The sequence below is a fragment of the Ceratotherium simum genome, chromosome 2 (genome assembly GCF_057802395.1).
Source record: "Ceratotherium simum simum isolate JZ-2026a chromosome 2, ASM5780239v1, whole genome shotgun sequence".
Lineage (NCBI taxonomy): Eukaryota > Metazoa > Chordata > Mammalia > Perissodactyla > Rhinocerotidae > Ceratotherium > Ceratotherium simum.
Window position 1 is genome coordinate 76,782,191 of NC_141901.1, and position 26,044 is coordinate 76,808,234.

General features: G+C 37.7%; 1 protein-coding gene across 4 annotated transcripts in view; it reads right to left on the reverse strand.

Annotated features, from left to right (window-relative positions):
* Nucleotides 1-26,044, reverse strand: part of HS2ST1 (heparan sulfate 2-O-sulfotransferase 1) — a 193,088-nt gene that overhangs the window by 8,198 nt on the left and 158,846 nt on the right. For all 4 annotated transcript variants that reach the window (XM_087448068.1, XM_004442912.3, XM_087448055.1 and 1 more), the window contains exons 3-5: nt 21,038-21,123; nt 13,080-13,218; nt 1,795-1,892 (exon numbers count right to left, since the gene is read on the reverse strand). In XM_087448068.1, the coding sequence (XP_087304194.1) occupies nt 1,795-1,892; nt 13,080-13,218; nt 21,038-21,123 (323 nt within the window). The remainder of the gene's footprint in view (nt 1-1,794; nt 1,893-13,079; nt 13,219-21,037; nt 21,124-26,044) is intronic.

The window sequence follows — 26,044 nt, forward strand, 5'->3', positions numbered from 1 at the left end:
CTCTGACACTATATATTATGGAGAAAATAGATAAACACATGTCCATCCAAAGCCTTAATGCCCTTTTATTGATGTCCTCTGGGAGGCACACCTGTTCTGAATTTCCTTTGCCTCTATCCCCAGTTTCTGCTCAACTATGCAGTGCTAATTTAGACTTTACTAGAGGACACTTAATATACACAACGTTTAGTTTGACGGCAGTTAAAAAATGTATATGTATATAACATATATTCCCCCCATCTGATTTAGTGTGAGTGCATTTGATTTTTTTAACTATTCTAAACTAAACTCTGTTCATTTTAAGAGCTCTCTAGTAAGGAAGGTCTAAGCAATTTGTGTTTAGCGCTTATCTTAATTTAATTTGTGAGTTTAGGCTTTTCTGAAGTTTCTAAGGAACAGAAATAAGAAGCAGCTCTGCTAAGAATCTTTTATTTTTATTTTTTACATTGTCAGCTAATGGCTGTTAATAGAGATTTGGCCCTAAATAAACTCCACTTTTGGGTTCTTTTTAGCACTGACATTCCTTAATCCTAACTCCAGCCCTCCTTTAAGCAGTGTGATATTGAGCTGGTGACGTCACCTCTCTCACTGTGTTTTCTCAGCCATTAAAAAGCTGGGGGTGGGGAGGGATAAATTAGTTGATTTCTAAGGTCCCTCCTAGTTCTATGAATCTACGAAACATACTAAAGATGTTTAATTAAAATCTCCTCAATAATGCCCAATAGAACAATATCCTTTATTGTTTTAAGGCAGGAGTTGGCAAGCTTTTTCTATAAAGGGCCAGAGAGTAAATATCTTAGGCTTTGCAGGCCATATGGTCTTGGTCACAATTACTTAATGGTGTCTTACAGGGTGAAAACAGCCATAGACAATAAGTAAACAAATGGATCTGGCTGCGTTTCAATAAAAATTCATTTATATAAACAGGTGATGGGCCAAATTTGGTCTTCAGGCTATAGTTTGCCAATCCCCATTCTAAGAAAATGATTAAAAATTGAGAAGACATTTTTCCAATGCTTCCAATTCTTTTAATGCTATTACTATGTTTTGATATAATCTACTGAGTAGGACTTTAAGGTTCACAATAACCACATAACATGTCTCAAATAATGAAAAAAAGAACAGAAAGCAGTCCTTGCATTTCTCATTATGGTTTTAAGGAAGATACTAACTTTGAATGTGTTCCTGTGTTTTTCTAATTTTCCTATTAAAATGATTGATTAGAGCAAATAAATACATACAGTAATTTTTAAAAACTGAAAACTCAGCACATCCTGAGAAAATAAACTATTAAGGATAAAATATCTTTATTTTCCACCTCACGTTTATTAGCAGATTAAACCACATCTGTAACCTTGGCTTCTCCCAAAGCCAAAATCAGTTTAACAGTAAAACCAGGTGAATCATTTACCCACTAAGCCTTTTCTTGATCTAACATGAACAGGCTAAAACAGTAAGCTAGGGAGAAAATGAGGTTTTTGAAATGACCCCTGACCTCTAATTAAGAGCTCTGCTGGAATATAGCAAAACATGTAACATCAAAAACTAACAAAAAAATTCAAAAAACCAGCATCTGAGAAAACATTGCATGGATATTATATATGAAGAATCTACTTAATGCACTTAAAGGTAACCACAAAACTAGATATTACTTAATTACATGTTTATTTTAGTCTGGTCTTTCACTAACTTCCTTATCCTCCTGGCCCTTGACTAACACATTCACACTTGTGAAATACAAATTATAGAGATAATAAAGGAGATTATCAATTTAAGCCAACTTTATCTCCCTACCAGCATTCCGAGCTGTGGCCACAGAAGAACGGGATTTGAAGCCAGAGCTTCTCTGGAGCACAGTCCGAGCCGCCCTCAGCTACACATTCATCGAAGGTCTGGAACCAAGACAAAGAGCACACGTGAGCCATAAACCAAGTCTCACCTATCAAATGTCTTAATGTGGTAAGTTATTAAATAAACGGGCAGCACGGGTGGGATGAGACAGTGAATGAAAGGGGCAGGCAGCTTACATAGTTGAGATACTGAGGAAGGCTAATCATGGATTTTTCTCACATCTTTGTTTTATGCCAATGTTTATAAGAATTCTTTTACTATATGAATGGAAACCCCTCCAGATAATTTTCTGTCTTGAAAGTAAGTACTGGTTTATGTTGAATTTGTGTATTTTTATTTTCTTTCTCCTTACCAAAGGAAATTAAATAAAAACAAGGCTAAAGATACTCTTTTGTGAAATAATTATTTAAAAAGAATATAAAGTAGGACTATACTTGTCTTTTCTCCTTTTCTCATTAAAACAAGCAAAAAACAATTGTACAAAGAAGAAACGACCTCAGACACTTACGACTTGCATGCCCTCCTCTTCAAATGCATCTGACTGAATTAATTAAAAGAGAAAGAGACTCATAGGTTATAAATCTAAAATGAATCAACTTCACTTTCTTGAGGACTTACTGTCTGTCACAGGCATTTTAGCATTAGGCATTATCTATCTGAAAAGATATAATACTGAGATACCAGAGAACAAACTTGGGAGCTTTGTGTGTTGCAGTCAGGCATCTACAAATACAACCTGTTGTTTCTGAGAAGAGGAAGTGTGAAGGAGCAGAAGGAGGACTCGTCCTGAGTCCAGGTGCTCGAGTTTCCAGAACCAGGTTTGACCTCTATTTTAAGTAAGTCTTTAAGGCCTTCAAATCTCACTTTCTACTCCATAAAATTAGATAAACTCAAAGGGCCCTTTCAACCAAAAATCTATGAGAATAGGGCCAAAAAATCCTCAGATCTGGTACAGGTGGAGCTATAGTGGAATGATTCTCTTGATTCTGGCAACATTCAAGAGGCAACAGCAAACTGCAGCCCACAATTTATTTGCCCATTTCATTTACAGATGACTTTCGCTACGATATAGTGAAAAGCTCTTTTGATCTTGAATCCTGAACCTGGAAAACTTAAGTTTTGTGTTAGTTTCCTTATTTAAAAAAGGAGGACATAATCTTACTTTGAGGAAGAAATAAAATCAGGGATGTAAAAGAATCTACCACAAGGACTAGTTCACTGTAGGCATTCAATAAACGGGATGTAGTCTGTCTGTGCGTCTCTCCACCCCTCCTCGCTAATAGTGAACTACAATGTTTGCTGGTTCTTGTTCTCCTCGACCACCATAGCACGTGGCCCACTGACCACTCCTCCTTTCTGAAAATCTCTTGGTCTCTCTGCCACCAATAGACTGTTGTCTTTTTCTTTGAACACTCCCCTTTCTGGCTTTTGTTGGTTCTCTGTATCTTTCTGAATGTACCATCATCTTCTTTGAAGGCATGTTTTGTTCCTTCTACCAAGTACGGCAATTCATCTCAGCTCTCAGCTATCTTCTCTCTGCCCACTCCCTTCCTTAGCTTATTCACACTTCCTTGGCTTCCTTTATGATTCCTAGGCAAAAGGCTTTCAAATTTGTACCCCCATATCCATCACTTATCTATTTTCTAATACCTAGTGTGCATTTTCATTTGAATTCCTAGTATTACCTCATATTCAATATTTCTGGCAACAGAATTATATTGCCCCTTGTAATTCAGACTCAAGATCTCAGAACATTTCTTAATCTTTCTTTTCCCTTACCTCACATCCTTGAGGTAATGTCTTTCCAATCCATCTTTTCTTTTTCAATCTTATTTCCATCAAGATCTCACAATGTCATGTCTCGATTCTTACAATCACTTCCTAATTGGGCTCCCTTCCCTCCCTTCCTTCCAGTCTGCTCTGTACAGTTGCCAGATTAATCCAAGTAGTCAACTTCCAACATTCTCTACTCAAAAACTTTCCATGGCTTCCAATATCATAAAAAAAAAAAAATTCCAAAGTCTTTATTCTGGCTTTGAGGAATGCTTCATACTCTGACCTCAGTGTGCTAGTTCCAGCCTTATCTCTATGTGTAACTTCCCTCTTGACCACATTAACCTGTTTTGCAGTTTCTCAAGCACGTCATATGTATTTCCAAATCTATATACCTTTGCTGACTACATTTTCTTCCTCTGACAGTGCCTTCCCTCTCCCAAGCTGGTTTACATGAAGACTATCTTTCCAATGACTACTCTGGCCTAAAGTCACTCCTATTTTCCTTGAACTCGCATAAATTAATTATATACTGCCTCATAACAGCCAGCTCTGAGGATCCAGGTATATATATCTATATATACATCTTTATCTAAAGAACTTGCTTTGTGTACTTTTTTTTTTCACTGTAGTGAAAACTTCTTGGAGGGATCATACAATATCCACTTGTGCCCTCCATGGTACACAATATATTGCTATAGAAGTTGTCTGCACAATCAATGTTTGTAAATGGCTGGAAAGACTGCACTTTGGGGATTTACATGGGTATTAAAGGCACAATTCTTGTGGAGATGAAGACACGGGCAGTGAAATTTTTTCATGAAGAATTTTGACAATCCCTGAGAGTTCTCTCAAATTCTCTTGAGATCTCTCTCTACACACACACACACGTACACATACATACACACATATAAATAAATCCATAAATAACTTTAAGTGAAAAGACCTCAGTTTACACTTAAGACTCAATAAATCCATTTCAATAGCCATTACATTATTTCTGAATTTTACTAGATGGTCTGACTTAGATTTGCTGGCCTAAGTCACTTTCTAAGAAGTTGTTTTATCATCATTTATGCTAATTTGTAGCTCATAAAAATAAAAATAAAACCACCTATGTGTCTATCTATCTCTACCATGTCCCAATTTCTAAGAAATCTTTGGCTTGATGAACCAAGTAATGATATAGCAGAAGGTTTCTGACTCTATGCCTCTCCAATTTCAGACAGGCCCTAGATCATAGTATGGTGCTTCTGAAGCTCAGAGGTGCTTTGTTACACCTCTACCTGAGGTGTAGAGTACCAGACAGAAAAATAATGAATTGCTAAGGTAGACTGTGAGTTCACCCACAATGTCTACCACCATTTTGTGTGTGTGTGTGTGTAAGATTCAAAGACATTAAAAAGATTTTGCTTAAATGTAAGAAACTAGGATATTAAAAGAGGCTGCAGTATTAAAAGTTTCCATAGAGTTACTATGTGAACAACTTTGGGACTTGAAATATCCACTATTGGAATTAAAACTGATTAATGAATAAGCAAACAGGATGGCTCTTTTAACCCAAATTCTGTAGTTAGCCAACTCCTATATCCTGTGCTCTTGAAGTATTTTAGTGTTTCAAGCAAAGACAATCTGTAGATAATCTCCAAGTCTATTTTTGGCCAGCAGTTTTAAATCTGCTAGCCTACTCTGGAAGTCCAAGAGTTACCTCCAAAATCCATTCTTCCTCTCTTCCATAGTCATAGAGTTTAGCCTCCCTTGCAGTTAGGTATGGCTACGTGACTAAGTTCTTACCAGCGGACTGGAGGCAGAAGCGATGTGAGCAAGTTCTGGGTCACTTGGTTAAAAGGAAATTGTTTGCCCTCCACTTCCCTTCTTCCCATGGGCTGGAAGGCAGCCACAGTGGTGATCCAAATTCAATCAAGCACATAAGGACAACCCCCTAAAGAACAGCAGAGTAACAATGTGGAAGGAACACAGGTCCCTGAATGACAGTGTGGAGCAAAGCTGCTCCAAGAACCTGGGCCCCTCCCCTGTAGGCTTTTATGTATGAGAGAAATAATCTGATTCAAACTATTTGGGTTTCTTTGTTTTAGAAGCTTAGCATCTACCCTAACTAATTCAGCTACCAAATGTTTTATTAGACAATCTAAAAGTGGAAAAATAGTTTGGGTTTTGCCTCCTTTATGGTTCCTTCTAATCATCTAGGGGAGGTGTTTCGCTCCTATCAACTAAAAGAAACAATCCAAAGATGGCCAGTAGTAAGGAAGATGTAGAGGGGAAAAAAACCCCAAAACTATGAATAATCAAAAATTGGTGAACATACATGTGTGTGCCAGATCTTAGCATATAACAGAAATTTTCCCATTTCTATATAAATATTTGATCAATAAAGTAAACCAAGTATTTCCTAGAAAGAGACAATCAAATCAGCACAACTCAACACCATCTTTACTACATACAACCTGATGAATCGATCCACTGAGATCTTAGGATGAAGTGCTGCAGTGACCCCAGCAGTGACATCAGCACTTGGGCTTCTCCACTCACATCGCAGAAGACTGTCACTCAAATGCCTGGTCACCATGACTGTCCTGTTTATTTGCTCACTTCTATTAGCCTTTTCCTAAACATTCTGGTCACATTTCAAAATAGAATTTTCTATAAATAAATATTTTTCTCTTATAAAACAAACAAATCAAATAAAAACACTCCAAGCTCTCTTCCTCTCCCATAAAACCCAGCTCAGTCTACCATATAAATAAAGAGTTATGATCAGCTTTTTCACTTGAAAAAGATCTGTGCTTAGAAAGAGCAATTCTTTGTGAACTAGATACACATTTTTTTTAAAGGTTGATTTTTTTAAGTTTTTTTTTTAATGTTTTATTTTTTTTAAGAATTTATTTTTATTTATTTTTTTGTGAGGAAGATCAGTCCTGAGCTAACATCCATGCCAATTCCCCTCTTTTTGCTGAGGAAGACTGGCCCTGAGCTAACATCCGTGCCGATCTTCCTTCACTTTATATGGGACGCTGCCTCAGCATGGCCTGACAAGTGGTGTGTTGGTGTGCGCCGGGATCCGAACCTGGGCCGCCAGCAGCGGAGCGCGTGCACTTAACCGCTACGCCACGGGGCCGGCCCCAATACAAATGTTTTTAAAAGCATGAAATATTAAAATATTCTTGAGATCATTTAGATTATTAGTTTAGACATTTAACTCCTAAAATTGAAGGTTAAAAAAATTAAGCAAAATTTGATGCTTGATAGTGATGGCAATTATATTTACATTCAAACTCTTACTGCAAATGATCTTTTTCATATTTTACATAGAAAACTGAAGCTGAGAGTGAGCCCCCTCGATTTCCTGCTTAGATAAAAGCTCATCTGCATCTGTAGCCCCCCACTGCCTTCGTCTTTTAAGAGGTATTTCCTTCTCCTATCTTTGAATACAATTCTCACCCCCTTCTCAGACTCTGCTCCATCAATTTCTCTCCAGTTTCTTCTATCATCACCCCTTGCTCTCTTCAGATATATTAATATGCCCAAATGTCTGTCATCTTAAAGAAACATTTCTTCATGTTTTTTGTTCCTTTCAGAGTCAAACTTCTATCTCAAGAGTAGTCTTTCCTCTTGCTCTAACTTCATCTCTCAGTTACTTCTCAAACCCTTTGGATTCCCCTTAAACTCCTTTCTCTGACATCCCTAATGACTCCACATTGACAAATCTAAGGGACAGTTTTCAATCCCTAATTCACTAACCTCTTTGCAATTGAAATTATTTTCCCACCCATTTCAAGGACTCATCAGGTTTGTCTTCCGATTCTCTGACCTCAGTCTCCTTGGCATGCTCCTCTTTCTCTGTCTGCTCCTTAAATGTTGGCATTTCCCACAGCTACATATTTGCACCGTTCTTTTTCTTCTTTTTCATTCAGTTCTCTTTTCATACACTATATGCCTTTCAAGCGCAATTTCATTCAATCCCCTGTCTCAACTCTCACCTAATGTTGATGACTCCCAAATCAAAGATTTAGTGTAGACTTATTTCTTGAGGTACAAATACTATTTTTAGTGGATACCTCCACCTACTTATACATGACTAAAAATAATGTCCAATTTGAACTCATCAACTCTTTCTTCAGTTCCATTACAACTGATTCTTCCTTCTGTTTTCTCTCTTTTGGTGAAAGGAACCTCCTATGGTCCAATCAGAAACCTGGGAAGAAGACAGGTCAAGGCTGACTCTGGGCTGTGCTGAGATAGAGAAAACAGGTGTAACAAAAAGTTCTCAAACCTTTAAATATGTCATGTGCAAAGATATTATGTTACATTGCTTTCCTGTGGTGCTTTTTACATATAAAGTACTTTTTAAGCAAACAGTAATAAGTTCTCAAATGCCTTTGTAGGACAGACTAGTAAAATTCATGTTCCATAAGCAAACCATTGTCAGGGGATTGTAAGCTGCTAAGCACTATGGAGGTAACATTTTGTAAGCCAATGGTAAGATCAGATAGCGCTAAGTATGGATTTCTTCTAACCTCATTATTATCTTTTATAAATTAATACATATTTTTAGGTAGAATATTCTAAATTCCTTATAACTCCTATGCCTGTCAATAAGTCTAGTTAATTTACAGTAACAAATACAAAAATCAAATTGGGGTAGGCATTGTGATTTCTGGGACCAGGGAGTACTTACTTAACAACATAAACTGATTCTCCTTTAGATTGTTACTTTACTTAGAGCACGTAACTATTTACTCTTTCCATAAGTATAACCCCCTTGGTGTTCTGCTAATAAAACAACAATTAATAAAAAATGTTTAATAATCTATAGGGCAGTACAAAGCTGAAATCATATAGAATATTTACATATTTAGAAAATGTGAGTAATGAGATTATAGGTGCAGTTAATATTATCTGGAAGCCATAAGAAGGCCTATGCTGAAAGAAAGACTGAGAGACAAACTATGGCTTTTCAAACTTGCATATTTGGTAGATATTTTCTCAAAATGAACAGAGTGTGCCTGTTGCTTGAAAGAAAACAAGTAACAGTGTTAGCAGCCCAGTGATTCTCAACTGGAGCTGTTTTGACCCCCAGGTGACATTTGGCAATGTTTGGAGACATCTTTGGTCCTCATAACTAGGGGATGTGGGGGGGGGGGGTGCTACTAGGTAGAGGCCAGAGATGCTGGTAAACATCCTACAATGTATAGGCAGCCCCCCACAACAAAGAATCATCTGGTTCAAAACAACAATAGTGTTGAAGTTGAGAAATCCTGTGATAAAAGTTAAGCGTTCAAGCAAAAGAATAAAATTTTGTAAAACTTGATCTGCCACCATAAGCTTGACAGTTTCCTAATACCTAAAGAATTTTCTGATGAAATCAGTGGTGATATTAATGAATGTACAATTCTGATATTATACAATAAAATGTGTCAACATTTGGAAGGTCCACATAACTCAGTGAAATAACATATTCCAAATGACCAATGCAGGATGTTACAAAATTATGCTTGGTTAAAAAATCCATACAAAGTGTAAAATATATCAACGGATGTTAACGTAGCAGAGCATAAAAAGGTCACTGCTATGGTTTCAGATTCCACACTTCAACAACTTGAAGAAACGACAATTTGTCAAGTTTTAGTGCAGTATTAAAGAAGAATATCCATGATTTTCTGAAAAGGCTATTAAAATCTTCCCTTTTCCAATTATATATCTATATAAAGCTGAATTTTCTTTATATACTTCAACCAAAAGAACATACTGAACAGACTAATTCAGCAGCAGATGTGAAAATCCAGCTGTCTATATTAAGCTAGATATTTTAAAAACTTGTAAAAACACAAAATGCCACTCTACTTTTTTTCAAAATGGTTACTTGCATAAAAATATATTGTTACCATATGATAGGTTTCCTACTGTTATTTTTAAATTAATTAGTAGTTTAAAAATTTCTCAGTAAATTGGTACATTTACTGATATTGGTAAAGTTCAATGGCTATAACGCACACAAACAAAAGCTCTTTGGGTGTCCTCAATAATTTTTAAGACTTAAAAGGAGTTCTGAGACTAAACAGCTTGAGAATTACTTATTTATAGTTTTTAGGTGCTGACCCTTGGATTATTTAATATCCCTATTTTCCAGGTACTGGGCAAAGACTAAATCAAGTAAAATTCTAAAAAGCTATCATAGGTGTACATATGCCTGAAATGTGTTTGAAATTACTGTTTGACCGTGTAACCAGAAAGCAGTTCAGTACTACAGTTTAAAACATAACAGTTGCCATGAGTGCTGAACTATTATTATCTAATATGCTTCAAAGTATCACTCGAGGTGCAAACAATATACAATTTCATGGAAATGAAGCCATTGCAAGGTATTTCCTACATCATCATTGCCACTTTTTAATCCCCATTATCTTCAAATACCCTGCCATTTTCAAAAATGTTACATGCCATGCAGTCTTATCAACTTTACAGATACAAGTTTATTAATGAAAACTCTTGCCAGTTAAAGACATTGAGTTTTGCAATAAAACAACATCATTTAACTCATTAAGGCCCAGAATGTTACCAACATTTGTGTCATAAGAAACAAGCCAAATTATTAAAAATGTGTATGTTTCAAGACCCAAAAGGTCCATTTTGTCTATGACAAAACAAAGTAATTTTTCACTTTAATAAAGCATTTATAGATGGCCCTATCCTCATGAGAATTAAGGTAATGCAACAGTATCTTGCTGATGTTACAAATATTACATCTAAATAAACAAATGTATTCATATGTATTTTATAATGACATAAAAAAACAAAAACAAACCAAGCCCTATCAATGTCAGGGTGAAGAACGGTTAAATCTCCAGACTTAAGAGGGTATATCTACCTAAAACTTTCAAATGTGAAAAGGAAATCATGTTAAAATATCTGCCTCGATTTTTCTGTGAGTACTGAATATGCAACTTTGGAACACCTCTCACATAAAAATGCTGAGTAGCATGTTGCATTCCCGCTCTCCTTTTTAAAGGGATTAGGACTGTGAGCTCTGGAATTAGAGCATTTGGGTTTCAATTCCAGCTCTATAGTTCACTGGTAGTGTAACACTGGGCGAGGGGCTCAATGTTCCTGTGCCTCAGTTTCCTTATCTGTAAAATGGAGACAATGGCAGCAAGTATCCCCTAGAATTTATGTACAGGCTGCCTGAAAAAATACATATACGTAATTTAAAACAATGTTTGATACACAATAAGCACTCAATAAATGTGAGCTATTATTGTTGTTATAGTATTAAGTATTAATATTACCTAATTCCCCAGACTACATAGGATAGCAACCACAAAACCATGGCATCCAGAGCTGACAGTGACAAATGGTGGATGTAGGAACCTACATGACTGCAAATCTTTTCCTTAACCACTTTAATATTCTTTTGGTCAAAGGAGGGAGATGAATACTAACATTTACTGAGCAAGAGCTAAGTGTAAATGATAGAGCTAAAATAAAAAAAAAATTTTTTAAGTAAGTGTTGAAGTGGATTTAGAAATAACTGTCAATAAATTCTAAAGCACTAGTCACAAAATAGTTATATTAGTAGATCTTATAAAATTCTGTAGAATCTCCAAAATAACATAAGTATATATATCTTTAGAAGATTAAATAATGCTAAGAGATCAATGAACCCTGAAAAAAAAAGGTCTAGTCAGTTATCTATATTTGGATCAGTATCTTCTGCCTAAAGCTTTGAGACCAAGGAAAGAAACAGCAATTTCTAGAAAATAAAAAAGTAAAATACAACAAAAAACATTGCCTCCTCACGTGACATAGAGGGCACATATAACTTAGGAAAGAATTAATTGTTGGATGTTAATTATCATAATATATCAAGTATTTAGCATCACTCCTATGCAACACCTTAGGTTTAAAAGGTGCAGAATTTACTCATTCAACCATTTCTTAAGCACATGCTGATGAACTAGGTACTGTGCTAAATACTGGGGAAACAAAGATAAATGAAACGTAGCCTCCACTTCAGGAAGTTCACAACCTTTTGGAGAAGACACGTATGTAAACAATTCAAATACCACAAAATAAATGCTTAAAAAATAGAGATAGGAATAGAGTGCTCTGGGAGCCTTGAAAGGGACATGACTAACTGCCTGGGGCACCAGAAAAGACTTTATGGAAGAGGTAACATTTATGTTTTTTTATTTATTTATTTTATTTATTTTTATTTTTTCCCCCCAAAGCCCCAGTAGATAGTTGTATGTCATAGTTGTACATCCTTCCAGTTGCTGTATGTGGGACGCGGCCTCAGCATGGCCAGAGAAGCAGTGCGTCGGTGCGCACCCGGGATCCGAACCCGGGCCGCCAGCAGCGGAGCACGCGCACTTAACCGCTAAGCCACGGGGCTGGCCCAAGAGGTAACATTTAAACTGGATCTTAAAGGTGGACAAAGAGTTTTCCAGAGTAAAGGAGAGACATTCTAAGTACAGGGAACAACACGTGTGCAGAAAGTATGAAGCAATAATAAGTTTGGAGGACGATGACATTTTCCGTGGCTGAAGCACTGGGCGCCTGAGAGAAAATGAGGCAGGAGAGGTAGGTCTCAGATTATGTCAGATTATCGGCTCCCATATGGGCAATCCTGTGAGCAATGAGGTCCCAGCAAAGGTGTTCCACCAGAAAAGTCACAGATCAGTTTGGTTTCTTAGAAAAACAACTCTGATGCTCCCTTGGAGGACGCACTTAAATAGAAGACAACCCAAATCTAACCTGCTAAGTAAGAACTCTGTGGAGCCATTATTCTCTCCTTGCCTGAAAAAAAGAGCTGCTTTAGCAAAATAGTGTCCCTAAACTGATGGTCACAAATCAATATAAATTGAATCATCGGGCCGGCCCCGTGGCTTAGCGGTTAAGTGCGCGAGCTCCGCTGCTGGCGGCACGGGTTTGGATCCTGGGCGCATACCCACTCACCGCTTGTCGGGCCATGCTGAGGCCGCGTCCCACATACAGCAACTAGAAGGATGTGCAACTATGACATACAACTATCCACTGGGGCTTTGGGGAAAAAAATAAATAAATAAATAAAATTATAAAAAAAAAAAAAAAAATTGAATCACCAAGACTAAGAGAACCAAAGTACATACACAAATACATCCTATTAATGAATAATTATAATGGTCTCACAGAAAATTGTTAATAGGACTATAATGAAAGAAATATTCATCCCTAGAACAGCAGTAAAATGTTTTTTAAAGTGACAAAAAATTATGTATACTCCAAAATATCAACCATAAAGCAGCTTACTTTTGCTTCTTTATACTTTTGGGTTCTTTTCAAAATTTCCACAATAAGAGATTAGTACATTTATAATCAGTAATAAATTTTAAAAGCACACTGTTCATTGCATTTCATAAACAATTATCTTTATAAAAATCTTAAAACTAAAATATTACCTTTTTGTCTCCTTGTTTTCTTCTTCTTAATCCTGGTCTATAATCATCTCCAAATCTCAGAAAGTAGTAATAAGAAACTAGCCTCTCAATAGGATCCCTTATGACATTAATGTAAATTGGCTTTTTCTTCACACCAAATCTGAAATATAACAAAATTTAAAAGGTGAAATCGACATTTTCACTCTGTTTAGGGGTGTCCTGAAAAATATAAGTTTGAGGTATTGATTCTATACGGATTCTATATGGATTCTATAATTCATGATTCTACATGAATTAATTTAAATGAAACAGATTATATGAAGATTAGGAAATATTTTATGATTATTTATGATACAATAAAGTAAACAATAAAAAATTAAAAATTATGGCTTAAGATAAAGGAGACAAGGCAAAATTGAATGAAAAATAATTTTAAATTTTACTGGCAAGAATTACATAAAACATTTAAATTTTATGTAGCAATGATTTCTCATTTCTGGCCCACCAAACTACATAAACATCATCAACGGACACAGCTAAGTACACACAAGTGTGACCTCTTTTTTTTTTAATGTTCTCTCCCGCCTTTATTTTCTGGACAAAGTCACCACCTGTTAGGTGCATCTTCCATAGATGGCCACTCAGCCCCACAGTGGTCCCTGACTGGCCCCTTGGCTGGTGACTTCTACTACTGCTGATTTTAAAGACAAGATAGAAGAGAAAGACATCAAGTTTTCAGCATCACTTCCTTAGGGGACGACAGAGTTGAAGGCACACAGAAGGCTTTTACTTTACAACCCTTGCAGAGCCTAGAATGTCCAACTGGCTCCCTGCTCTAATACCCTCACTTCCCCCAGTCTTGAAACTTTAGTGTTATCCTGATTCTTTCCTTTCCTTTATTCTTCATTTAGGACAGTTTCCAAGACCTTTTGATTTTTTCTTTTGGAGGCTTTCTCACAGATTTGACCTGTCTTCATCATCCCCTTTCTTTTCACCGTTGCTCTCTTCCTGGGCTTCCTGCTTGGATTACTGCAATAACCTCGCTCGTTTTCTTGCATCCAGTTTCCCTCCCTTTCAATCTACCTTCCGAACCAATTCTCAACTGATATTCCTAAAACACCACTTGTTAGATCACTCTTCTTAGGAACCTGAAATAACTCTACTGTTTATGTTGACATCAAACCCAAACTCCTTTGCCTGGTTGTTAATGTCTCCTTGCCTATGTGTTACGTACCACCTTATTGATCTATCTTCAACTCTCCTCAAAGACACCATCTATCTGTTATAGGTCGGCCCACCTCTCCTACCTCCCTAACAGACCATACTTATTCCTATTTCTCCTTAAATGCCTTTGCTAATTCTGTCTCTCTTAATTAGAACGTCATACTCATTTTTCTATTCTTTTTTTCTATTACATTAATTCATTCAAAAAATACTTTTCTGTGTACCCAGTATATGCCAGGCACTATTCTGATTCTAGGAATACAGCAATGAAAAAAAAAAAAAGACAAAATTCCTTATCCTTCTGGGGGTAAGATTCTACTTGGGAGAGACAGAATATAAAAAAGGAAATAAGTAAATATGTCAGATGGTAAAAAGTACTGGAGAGAAAAATGATGCAGCGAAAGGGCATAGGGAGTGCCAGGAGAAGTGGGGAGAGGACAGTTCAAAATAGGGTTTTTCAGGAAGGCATCACTAGTACTATGTGATGAGAAGGGAGCCATATAGCTATCTGGGGGAAAGTGTTCCAGGAAGATGAGACTCCCGAGTGTGAAGGCCCTGAAGCAGCTAAGTGTCAGGTGTTTCTGAGGAACAGCAAGGAGATCAATCTGGCTGCAGCAGAATCAGAAAGGGGATAATAACAGAGAATGAGAGTAGAGAGATGGGGTGGGGTGGGGGAAGTGCAGAGCATGTGGGCCTTGTAGACCATTATAAGCATCAGGAGGAAGGCCTGACTGAGTCAGCAGAGAAGTGTCATGGTGTGGGATCTAAAGTACAGCGTGATGACTAGAGTTAACGATACTCTATCATGCACATGAAAGCTGCTATGAGAGTAGAGTTTAAATGTTCTCACCATAATAGTAGCAACAACAACAAAACGGCGATTATGTGAGGTAAAGGCTGTGTTAACTAACCTTCTTGTGGTAAACATTTAACAACATATACAGGTATCAAATCATCACACTGTATACCTTAAACTTACACAGTGTTATCTGTCAATGTTATCTATATCTAGCTGGGGGGGATAAGGCCATTGGCTGCTGTTTTGGAATAAACCGTAGAGGGACAATAACGAAATACATGGGAAAAATATGTTCTGTGGTCGCAGACTCCACCCTTAACCCTGGCCAGTCATGAGCTGTTCCTCAGGAGGGCTCAGGTAGATGAGTAGAGAACCCACCTTCACTCCAGGAAAATAAACTATTATTGACCTGTTAGAACGTGATCTTCCTAGGAAGAGAAGAGCATATTTGCTAGAAATCTGCGATGTTATGTGAGGATCAAAGGGGAAAAGTATAATCTGAGCAGCAGGTTGGTAAGGAGACATTTTAGGATCCTTATTCTTGCCATGTCAGCACATGTGGTTTGACAAGGCAAGGAACACAAACGAGGCTTGCTCCTTCACAGCTACACTCTCCACAGCTCGCATAGATGAGTGAACATCAAGAATGGTTAAAAGAACAGGTGCAGACTCAGAACATTTGGAAGGAATCTTGTCAACTGACTAGACAAAGCCTAAGTGGAAGATGATGAAGCTGGAAAAGGGCTGAACAGCCTTTGGGAAGCATCATGCTTTGAGATTTCTGCTTCAGACTAGATTTAACATCTCCAGTTAAGCAGCAGTCTCACTGGAGGCACTGCTGTCTTATACGTATTTATACTGGACCCTCTTAGCCCTCAAGTGTTCATAGAAACTTTGAAATCCATCTAGTGGCAAGTTCTCATTGTCTTGTTTCAAAAATAGTGAATGACTTGATGGTATTTGTTGGTCCCACTGATGACAATGTTGTGAATAAATGATTTTTAAAGTAATTATTTATTTCTTAAAAAGGGCATTCACCTACTATGCATCTATTAGAATGGCCCAAATTTAAATAAAAAGGTCTAACACCACCAAATGCTGGAGAGAATGCACAGCAACTGGAACTCTCACACACTGCTGGTGAGACTGCAAAATAACATAGCCACTTGGGAAAACAGTTTCGTAGTGTCTTACAGAGTTACCATAAAATCCAGCAATCCCACTTCTAGGTTTTACTCAAGAGAAATGAAAGACATACGTCCACACACAACCTGTATGCAAATATTCTAGCAGCTTTACTCATAATCAACAAAAGTTGGAAACAACCCAAGTATCCAGAAACTGGCAAAGGACAGAAATTATAGAGTATCCACACCATGGAATACTACTCAGTAAGGAACTAACTATTGATACATGCATCAAACTGGATGAATGTCAAATGCATTATGCTAAGTGAAAGAAGCCAGACTCAAAAGACTTGGTGACTGATTAGATACATGTGGTGAAGAAAAGGGTTGTCCAAGATGCCTCTCACTTCTTGCTTGACGTCTTGATAAATAAAGATGGATAAACTTCCCAAATGAGAGTAATGGAGGCAAATACAGAGTATTGAGCAATGCCTTATTAAGAGTTGGAATAGAAGGGCCAGCACAGATTCAGTCAGGGAGAAAAAGAAAACACCAGTAAGACAACATGGTAACTGAAAGAAGACAGAATTTTAAAAGAACATAACACTGCTCTGTGTGAGACACAGAACTATGTGCTTCACATACATTATCATATTTAATCCCTACAACCACCCATGAAGCAATTACTTTAATTATCCTCATTTCACAAATGGGGAAACTGAAGATCTGCAGTAATGCGGCTGAGACCGCAGAGCTGGTAAGGAACCGGCGGGGATTTAACTGCAGGTCCGTCTGACTTGAGAGATTGCTCCTTAGCCGTCTGCAGGATCAGTGCTGTAGAAAGAGCTAGTAGTACAGGGTCAATAAAAAGGCTACGCTCAGGGCCGGCCCAATGGCATAGTGGTTAAGTTCACGTGCTCCGCTTCGGCAGCCCGGGTTTCGCAGGTTCAGATCCCAGGCATGGACCTACGCACTGCTCATCAAGCCATGCTGCGGTGACATCCCATATATCAAGTAGAGGAAGAGTGGCACAGATGTTAGCTCAGCAACAATCTTCCTCAAGCAAAAAGAGGAGGATCGGCAACAGATATTAGCTCAGGGCCAATGTTCCTCACAAAAAAAAAAAAAAAAGGGCAACTCTCGTCTACTGCCTGTAATGATTAAAATAATTTAAAAAATGTCTCTACAGTGTTGTGACATATTTGTTGAAAGCTGTAGAAAACGGTGTAAACTTCAACTGGTTCAGCAGAGAAGCACAAGGTGAAAGGGACAATCTCACATGATCTATATACTACCAAACTCTATTTAGGCCTAAAATATTGTCACTTTATTCCTCTCTAGGATATTTCAGACCTAGTGAAGCATTTAATTATTTGGTTCTTGTCCTGACATATCTGCTTCTTTACTGATTCACCTCAGTTGTTCTGAAAAAGACAAGAGGGGTTATATGGAGACACCAAAAGGACAATGATGAAAACCCATGCTCATTCCTGGGGACGACCACAAAGGCACCCGCCTGATGTGCGCCTGAATAAAACTGACTATGTTGTATCTAAAATAATTTCCAAATACCTCTAAGATAGATGCTGACATGTGACCCCTTAGGTAGCTAGATCATGAAAAATCTCAGCAGAGTCTGATCGAAACCAGCATTAAAACAGTTTTCTTTTAGCCGAACATTATTCATTATAAAGGAAATGTTCCTGAAAAAGGTTTTTCAAAGACATGTTTTTCTTTTGTAAAATTCAAAGAAAATCAAAGTGCAGATAATAGATGCTGCTGATAAATGAGTAGTATGAATTTTAAAGGGAGGGTAATCTGTAATATTTACACTATTTATAACGAAACATAATGAACTGATAATTGTGGGAAAAATGGGGTTTCAGTGAACTCACTGAGGACAAGAACGGCACCTTATTCAACTTTATATTGCCCGCAACCTAGGAGATTTTGAAAATGTCCCACCTATACAATTGTTTTTAACTGGAAAATTTCTCAATTTATGACACTAATTATTATATCTACATTATTTAAAAATTTTGTTGTCCCCTAAGTGAAAGAAAATATAACAGTAATTCAACACTAGAGGGAAAAATGGAAGGGAGAACTAGGAATGTGCTAAAAAAGTCAAGAATAGGATTAAGACAAAAAGGAGCAAGACAAGATAGAAATGCAAATATGTAACAAGAAAATATTTCTGCTATTATTCTAAAAAACCAGATAAATATAACTAAAACATGGCTTGAGCAGAGGCTTGCAAACAGAATGTGTGCTTCTTATTGAGCAGTCTAAACTAGAAAGAACTTTTCATTTTTTATTTCTCTATCTTACTTCCTGGGTTTCCACTCTTTAATTTTTAGTGTCTCTGCTAAGGCAAGTGAAAAGTTATGTGATTAAATATTTCTTTCACCAAATTCAACTGTTCTCTCCTGAAGGCAAGTATTTTGATGGCCTCCACAAAGTACCATACCAGTCAAGAATATGTTTTGAAGAATAAAGTACTTTAAAAATTGGTAAAGTGATGTTTCTTTCCTCTTCCTTATTTACTTATGATGAGTATGGCTGTCAACCTAAAAATTTATTTTAAAAGATCCTAATTACAGCTACAATAGTTCTTGACTATATACATGAAAATACATTTCCTCTAGTTGATTTTTTTAGGTATTCGTTTAAAATCTTGTAAAAGTCTATTAAAAATTTTCACAATACTTTTCACTTCCAATAATATGAGACTGATTATGAAAACATTCAAACCCTTAAATGTTCATGTTAGTATTTAATAAGTGAGATTAATCTTTTCAAGAAGCTTTATACTTTTTCAACGGCAAGAATCCTAGCATATACCAAATCTTCATTCTAAGTACAAGACTTTTGCTAAAAGCAAAAGTACTCAATAGATTATTTTCATAATGAAAAGCTAAAGTATTAGAAACCAAGCTAGGGGCCGGCCCCGTGGCTTAGCGGTTAAGTGCATGCGCTCTGATGCTGGCGGCTTGGGTTCGGATCCCAGGCGCGCACCAACGCACCACTTCTCCAGCCATGCTGAGGCCGAGTCCCACATACAGCAACTAGAAAGGTGTGCAACTATGACGTACAACTATCTACTGGGGCTTTGGGGAGATAAATAAATAAATAAACTTTAAAAAAAAAAAAAAAAAAGAAACCAAGCTATGTGTGGAAAAAATAAATCATTTAGGTGAAAGGGTAACAAACAGTCAGTTGAAGGGTAATGCAGCCCTGAGGGAAAATATGCCTGTGAATGAAGTTATGAAATTGGTTTGACGCCTCTGTAAAGAAAAAACAGTTTATTTTAAAGCTGCCTATAAAATGTTTTCAATATTGCAGCATGAATTATTTATAGAAAAATGTACATCTAACTTTAAAGCTACCATTTTACTGAAAGATCTTGAGTACTGTGGGAGGAACTAGAAATAAGCATATATTGTTTTCTATATGTAATATTTGAGAGATTCCTTTTTAATTACATGCTTTTCAAAAAACTTAAGATTTATTATCAATCTGAATCAGTAATATTTCATTCAACTCTTTTTCTTTTCAAATTTAAGAAGTTAAAATGACAATGGGATATCAATTTAATTTTCAAATGTTACACAGAATGCTCTTTAAAGTTGACAAACACATGAAGGTGTATTACTTGGAGTCATGACTACTAACGAAATGACTGGGCGAACATGTCGAAGCTTAAATAATTAAAAAAATATATTTTTAATGTTTTTAAAGTTAGTGCAGAATCTTTTTTTTTTTTTTTTTGTCCCCCAAAGCCCCAGTAGATAGTTGTATGTCATAGCTGCACATCCTTCTAGTTGCTGTATGTGGGATGCGGCCTCAGCATGACCAGAGAAGCGGTGCATCGGTGCGCACCCGGGACCCGAACCCGGGCCGCCAGCAGCGGAGCGCACACACCCAACCGCCAAGCCACGGGGCCGGCCCAGTGCAGAATCTTACTAGAGAAAAGGTCTGATTTGAGATTTTGCGATAATGGTACCCTGTGTGCTACAAAAAATGTTCCAGTGGATTCATAAGCTGCATGTTTAGAAATATTCCTTTTGACCAGTTTTCTGATTAGTACTTCATGTGGCACAGGCTCTAGGGGGCGCCACATAGTGCTTGGATACTGTAAGCAGGCCTGTAGTTGTATGAACTTTTCTTGAGAGAATTATGATAGAAATATCCTGACTGCATCCCTCCCCCAAAATATGGAAAATGAGTTGTTTATCTCCTGTCTCAGGCAAATCACTATAAAGGAAAATCACCATTTTTTTAAAAGTTCTTTTGAACGTATCACAATTTTAAAGCTAAAACAAGGTGGCCCGAGGGAAAGTGCACATTTCACTGTGTCTTGGCTGAGAAGCAGACACAGCGGGGCACCAATAACTGAGTGACGGCTTCTTTGCTTTCTCAGTTCTCAGTCAATGATGGGGTAAGTCATAATCTGACTGGCCTCTAGGTTAAAACTTGACTCTCCTGGAATAGTGTCATTTGGTTGTATGAGAAACATAAACATGATAATGATAAATAACTTTAAAGGGTATTACCTAAATTTAATCTACCTTAAATTTCTAAAATTAATGACAATTATCAATTTATGAACACTAGAGGGCAGTAAAACACTAGAAGGTGTATTTAAATTACATATCTAATAGTGGCAAAGGCAAGCCAGTACATTTTTTTTTAAATCAAAATCAAAACAATTTTTATAAACCAAGGTTATCTCAATAAAAAAAAAATAACAATTTAATGAATTTATTCCTTGTTAGGTGGTTAAAGTACAAAGCATCCTTTAGTGTGTCATTTTAGGTATAACTTACTTTGCAAAATCCAAATAAGAAACGTGTCCATGATAAAACCCTGGTTTCATCTCTTTCCAGGAAGTTATATTCTTTACAAAGCGCACCTAAAAAAAGAAGAACATACTTATTACTTAAGTACAATTTAAAGAAAATGAAATTTGATGACAGTGAAACACTTTCCATTTAGGCATTTAAAACCAATCACACCAGTTTGATAATTACAGAGCATGAAACACAGGTTTCAACTAAAGAAAGCACAGTGTGATCCATAATTACTAATTCATCATAGAGAAAGCTACTATCACCATACACAGAAAAAAGTGAGAGAGGATCCTGAAGACAAAAATCACACAATGCAATCATTTACAATGCTGTACAGTGAGTACATTTACATGGGTGAGGGGAGGGTAGGTACCAGTGCACATGCTAAAGCAGGCAACACTCCAGTATAGGGACATTCTACTCAAATCTGTTTTCTTCTCAGAGACTCGTTATTCATAAAAATTCATATTTATTAACGACAACAAATAAAACGAAAATTAACTAATCCTTAAACCAAAATGATTCAAGAAAAGATGATGATTATCAGAAGACTTTAAAGAGCTAAGAGCAGATATCATAAGCTTGTTGGTAGAAAAAGATCAATAAAATTAGAGATGTGATATAGGTAAAACAAAATTTTTAAAAAATATCTACATATTACTATTTGAATTTACTGGAATTAAAACTACACAAAAGATTAGTTAATATGAAAAATTCTTTAAGTGTAAATATACTTAAAAAATTTTAAGAACTGGTTAATACAGAACTTAAACCTAGGTGTCATCAGCTGCAAAGCGGTAACACACAACTTCTCAAAGGAAAATGGCACATATTTTTGATAAGCAAATCCCTGCTTGATCAACGGCAAGTGGTTAGAATCTCTTCTGGAGCCGAGACACAGTGTGGGCGGGGGGTGGGGTGGAGTGAGGGGTAGGGGAACTACCACCCTATACTGGACTGAAGCATCCGCAAGCTGGAACCTCAGCCTCTAATGCACAGGACTGTCAACTGCACACTTCTGACAATTTATCAATCTTTCATTTACATTTTAGAATAGAGTTTGTCACATGGAGATATTCTGGAGCACTTCTTACCAGATTAGTCAATAAATTAATAGCAATGAATGATGATGGCTGCCTCCTGGAAAAGGCCTATTGGTAGGGCAGAGTAGGCAAACAGCAGAAGCAGCCATATGTTAGAGGATGTGAACTGGGGAAAAATGGAAAGTTCTTGGAAATTTATTTTTTAGGGGAAGCATTAATAACTCACATACTAAAAGAAATAATGAAGTTTTTAGAAGGGAAATGAAATGAACCTCAACTTACTCTCTTCCTCTTACACACACACACACCCTTAAAATAAAACCTGAAAATTGAATGTAGATAACAAAATTATGTTGCATTAGAAAACACACAATTAGGGCCGGCCCCATGGCTTAGCGGTTAAGTGCGCGCGCTCCACTGCTGGCGGCCCGGGTTCGGATCCCGGGCGCGCACCGACACACCGCTTCTCCGGCCATGCTGAGGCCGCGTCCCACATACAGCAACTAGAAGGATGTGCAGCTATGACATACAACTATTTACTGGGGTTTGGGGGGAAAAAATAAAAATAATAATAAAAAAAAAAAGAACAAAGGGAAAGAGTTTAAAAAAAAAAGAAAACACACAATTATATTTTAGCAGATATTTACAATTTTTCCCCACCAAAACAAAGAGCCATATAAATGTGTGATTTGATGTTCTCATGTTTTTTCCTATCTGTTCTTCAAGTAAGGCACCAAATAGAATAAAAATATCAAATGGCAAATGAAAAACAGAAAATAAAAATTTAAATAACCCAAAAGCTGCATCCTTAAAAAATTTTAAGGATTTGAAATGAAATGATTATGAAAAGTCCTTATAAGTGCCACTTAATGGTAAATTACTTCATATAAGCCTTTGGTTTTGTGAAAATCAGTTTCTGTATTTCAGCCAAAAATAAGGCGGAAATAGAAGGCAAAGAGAATAGGAATGGGAGGGTGCTTAAGACATACTTAGCAACTTAGCTCTATTTTCCAGATGCTGAGATTTAATATGGATATGATGGTGTAAAAGGGAAATGAAAGGAGATGCTGGACTGAAGTCTGAGAAAATGTTGTTATATAAGCCAAATATCATGGCGGACCACAGTACAAACCTAGAGATCGCTGTGCTCAAAGAGTCAGGCGGAGGGGCTGGCCCGGTGGCGCAAGCGGTTAAGTGTGCACACTCCGCTGCGGCGGCCCAGGGTTCGCCGGTTTGGATCCCAGGCGCGCACCGAGGCACCGCTTGTTAAACCATGCCGTGGCAGCGTCCCATATAAAGTAGAGGAAGATTGGCACAGATGTTAGCCTAGGGCCAGTCTTCCTCAGCAAAAAAAAAAAAGAGGAGGATTGGCATTGGATATTAGCTCAGGGCTGGTCTTCCTCACATAAAAAAAAAAAAGAGTCAGGCGGAGGTAAGAGTTAGGTATAAACCTCAAGTATCCTTTTCTCCTCCACCCTTCCTAAGGACAGTCAGGGTTAATCTAAAGCCTCCTAAGGACACACTTCATCCAGTGTGTGTCCTTCAGCGTGAGGTGAAGAGCCCAGGAAGCTGGACACTATCTGGGCTGCTGCAGGGCTTCTCAATGTGCAAACGAATCATCTGAGACTCTTGTTAAAATGCAGATTCTGATTCAGTAGGTCTGGAGCGGGGCCCAAGATTCTGCACTTCTAACCAGTCTCCACGTGATGGCCAGGTCAGCGGACCACACTGAGGAGCAAAGCTCCAGCATGTGTAGGTCCAGGAGCTAGCTCTTGGTTTTATTAAGGTGAGGCTTGTTTCTGTAGTGCCTGCAAAGGAGGCCTGAGGTCTGCAGAAGCTCTTCAGCAAGGATATATTCTCATATTGACTATTTTTATGATATAGAAAAAAATATACTGAAATAAAGCAAAATTTTAAAGATTAGAAGCTATTGCAATATATAAAACAGGAGGGGAGACAGGAGCAAAATGAACCCTGCCTACTCAATCTCCTCCTTCCACCCCCCACCAGTGATGCCCGAAGCTCACTGGAACCAAAGCGTTCCAAGATACATGGTTTAAAACTAATGAAATAAGAAAAAGGGCTGTGTCTCCAGTTGGACTCAGGGAAGAGTCTGGTGAAGGCAGAGAAGAGAACAAGGCATGACTCTTCCACTGCTGTCACCAATCTCAAGCTCTCTTGTTTAGAGTCATCATTTTAGAGGTGAGATATCCTGTACTTTTTATTTTATAGATAAAGAAACTGAAGCCCAATACCTTAGATTTTAGTCCAATCATCCTTCTATACCATTGGCTAATTTCCTTAATTTATTATTGTCCATTTTAAACAAGGGGAAAAAACAGAGGGATTTGAAAGGAAAGGAAAGCAGATATCATTCATATCATGATTCTGATCAACAAACTTGGACATTGAAAATTTCAGGTTTTATCCACTGCTATCCAAAATTCAATTTATTGGATTTTATCCAATATCAGGTTTTATCAGGAAACCCCTCAGATCCAGTCATTCAAAAACCCCTCAACCTCCAAGATCCACCAGCTCTGTTGATGTCTCTCTCTAATTGTTTATTTTCCTTATTACATTCGTTATAATCTCAACTTCCAATCCACCCTGTTCACTGCTCTCTTACTGGACAACTGTTTTTCAACCACAACTACTGACTTACTTTTGCCTCTTTATTGTCTTGGGTAACCTCAGGGATTGCTGAATACTGCCAGTCAAAACTAAGAGATTTATTCTAAGATTTTATTTATTTATTTTTTCCCCCAAAGCCCCAGTAGATAGTTGTATGTCATAGCTGCACATCCTTCCAGTTGCTGTATGTGGGACGCGGCCCCAGCATGGCCGGAGAAGCGGTGCGTCGGTGTGCGCCGGGATCCGAACCCGGGCCGCCAGCAGCAGAGCGCGCTCACTTAACCGCTAAGCCATGGGGCCCGCCCGAGATTTATTCTAAATGTCCACGTAGGACTTGGAATTTTATTTCCGAGATTCTTTCTGAGGCAAATTCAGGTGGGTTATTATTGCTTTTAAATTCTCTACACTCTCTTATTGTTAAAGTCTCCAAAACACACAGAATCTTTCTCTAATCTCCAACTAAGAGAATACTGAAGGCTACATACTTAATATATATCCATACGCATTTTTTCCTTTCATCTCATCAACATTTAACTAAGGCAGTATGTTAACGTCTCATTAAATAAAGCTGCGGCTGATTTACAATTTGCAATAAATCAAAAGATGCTGAGCTGAGATTTACCTTCCCTTTACAGGGAAGAACAAGTGCTAAGCAAACAAAGGATGTCAATAAGGTTCAAGTGGTGGTTCACACTAATCCACGGAATAGTCTGAGCATTCAGAAGCGTCATTCACATACTACCGCAATTCCCTTCCATTCTAACTGCTTCTTCAAAACGGATCTCCAAGGACAGAACAAACTAATTAACCCCCTTTGAAGAATAGTATTTATTTTGGTAAGGAAGATCAGCCCTGAGCTAACATCCATGCTAATCCTCCTCTTTTTGCTGAGGAAGACTGGCTCTGAGCTAACATCTATTGCCAATCCTCCTCCTTTTTTTTTTTACCCCCCAAAGCTCCAGTAGATAGTTGTATGTCATAGGTGCACATCCTTCTAGTTGCTGTATGTGGGATGCCACCTCAGCATGGCCCGAGAAGCGGTGCATCTGTGCACACCCAGGATCCGAACCCGGGCCGCCAGTAGCGGAGCACACACACTTAACCGCTAAGCCACGGGGCCGGCCCCCTTTTTTTGTGTGTGTGTGAGGAAGACCAGCCCTGAGCTAACATCCGATGCCAATCCTCCTCCTTTTTTTGCTGAGGAAGACTGGCCTGGGCTAACATCTGTGCCCATCTTCCTCTACTTTATATGGGACGCCGCCACAGCATGGCCTGACAAGCGGTGCGTCTGTGCGCGCCCAGGATC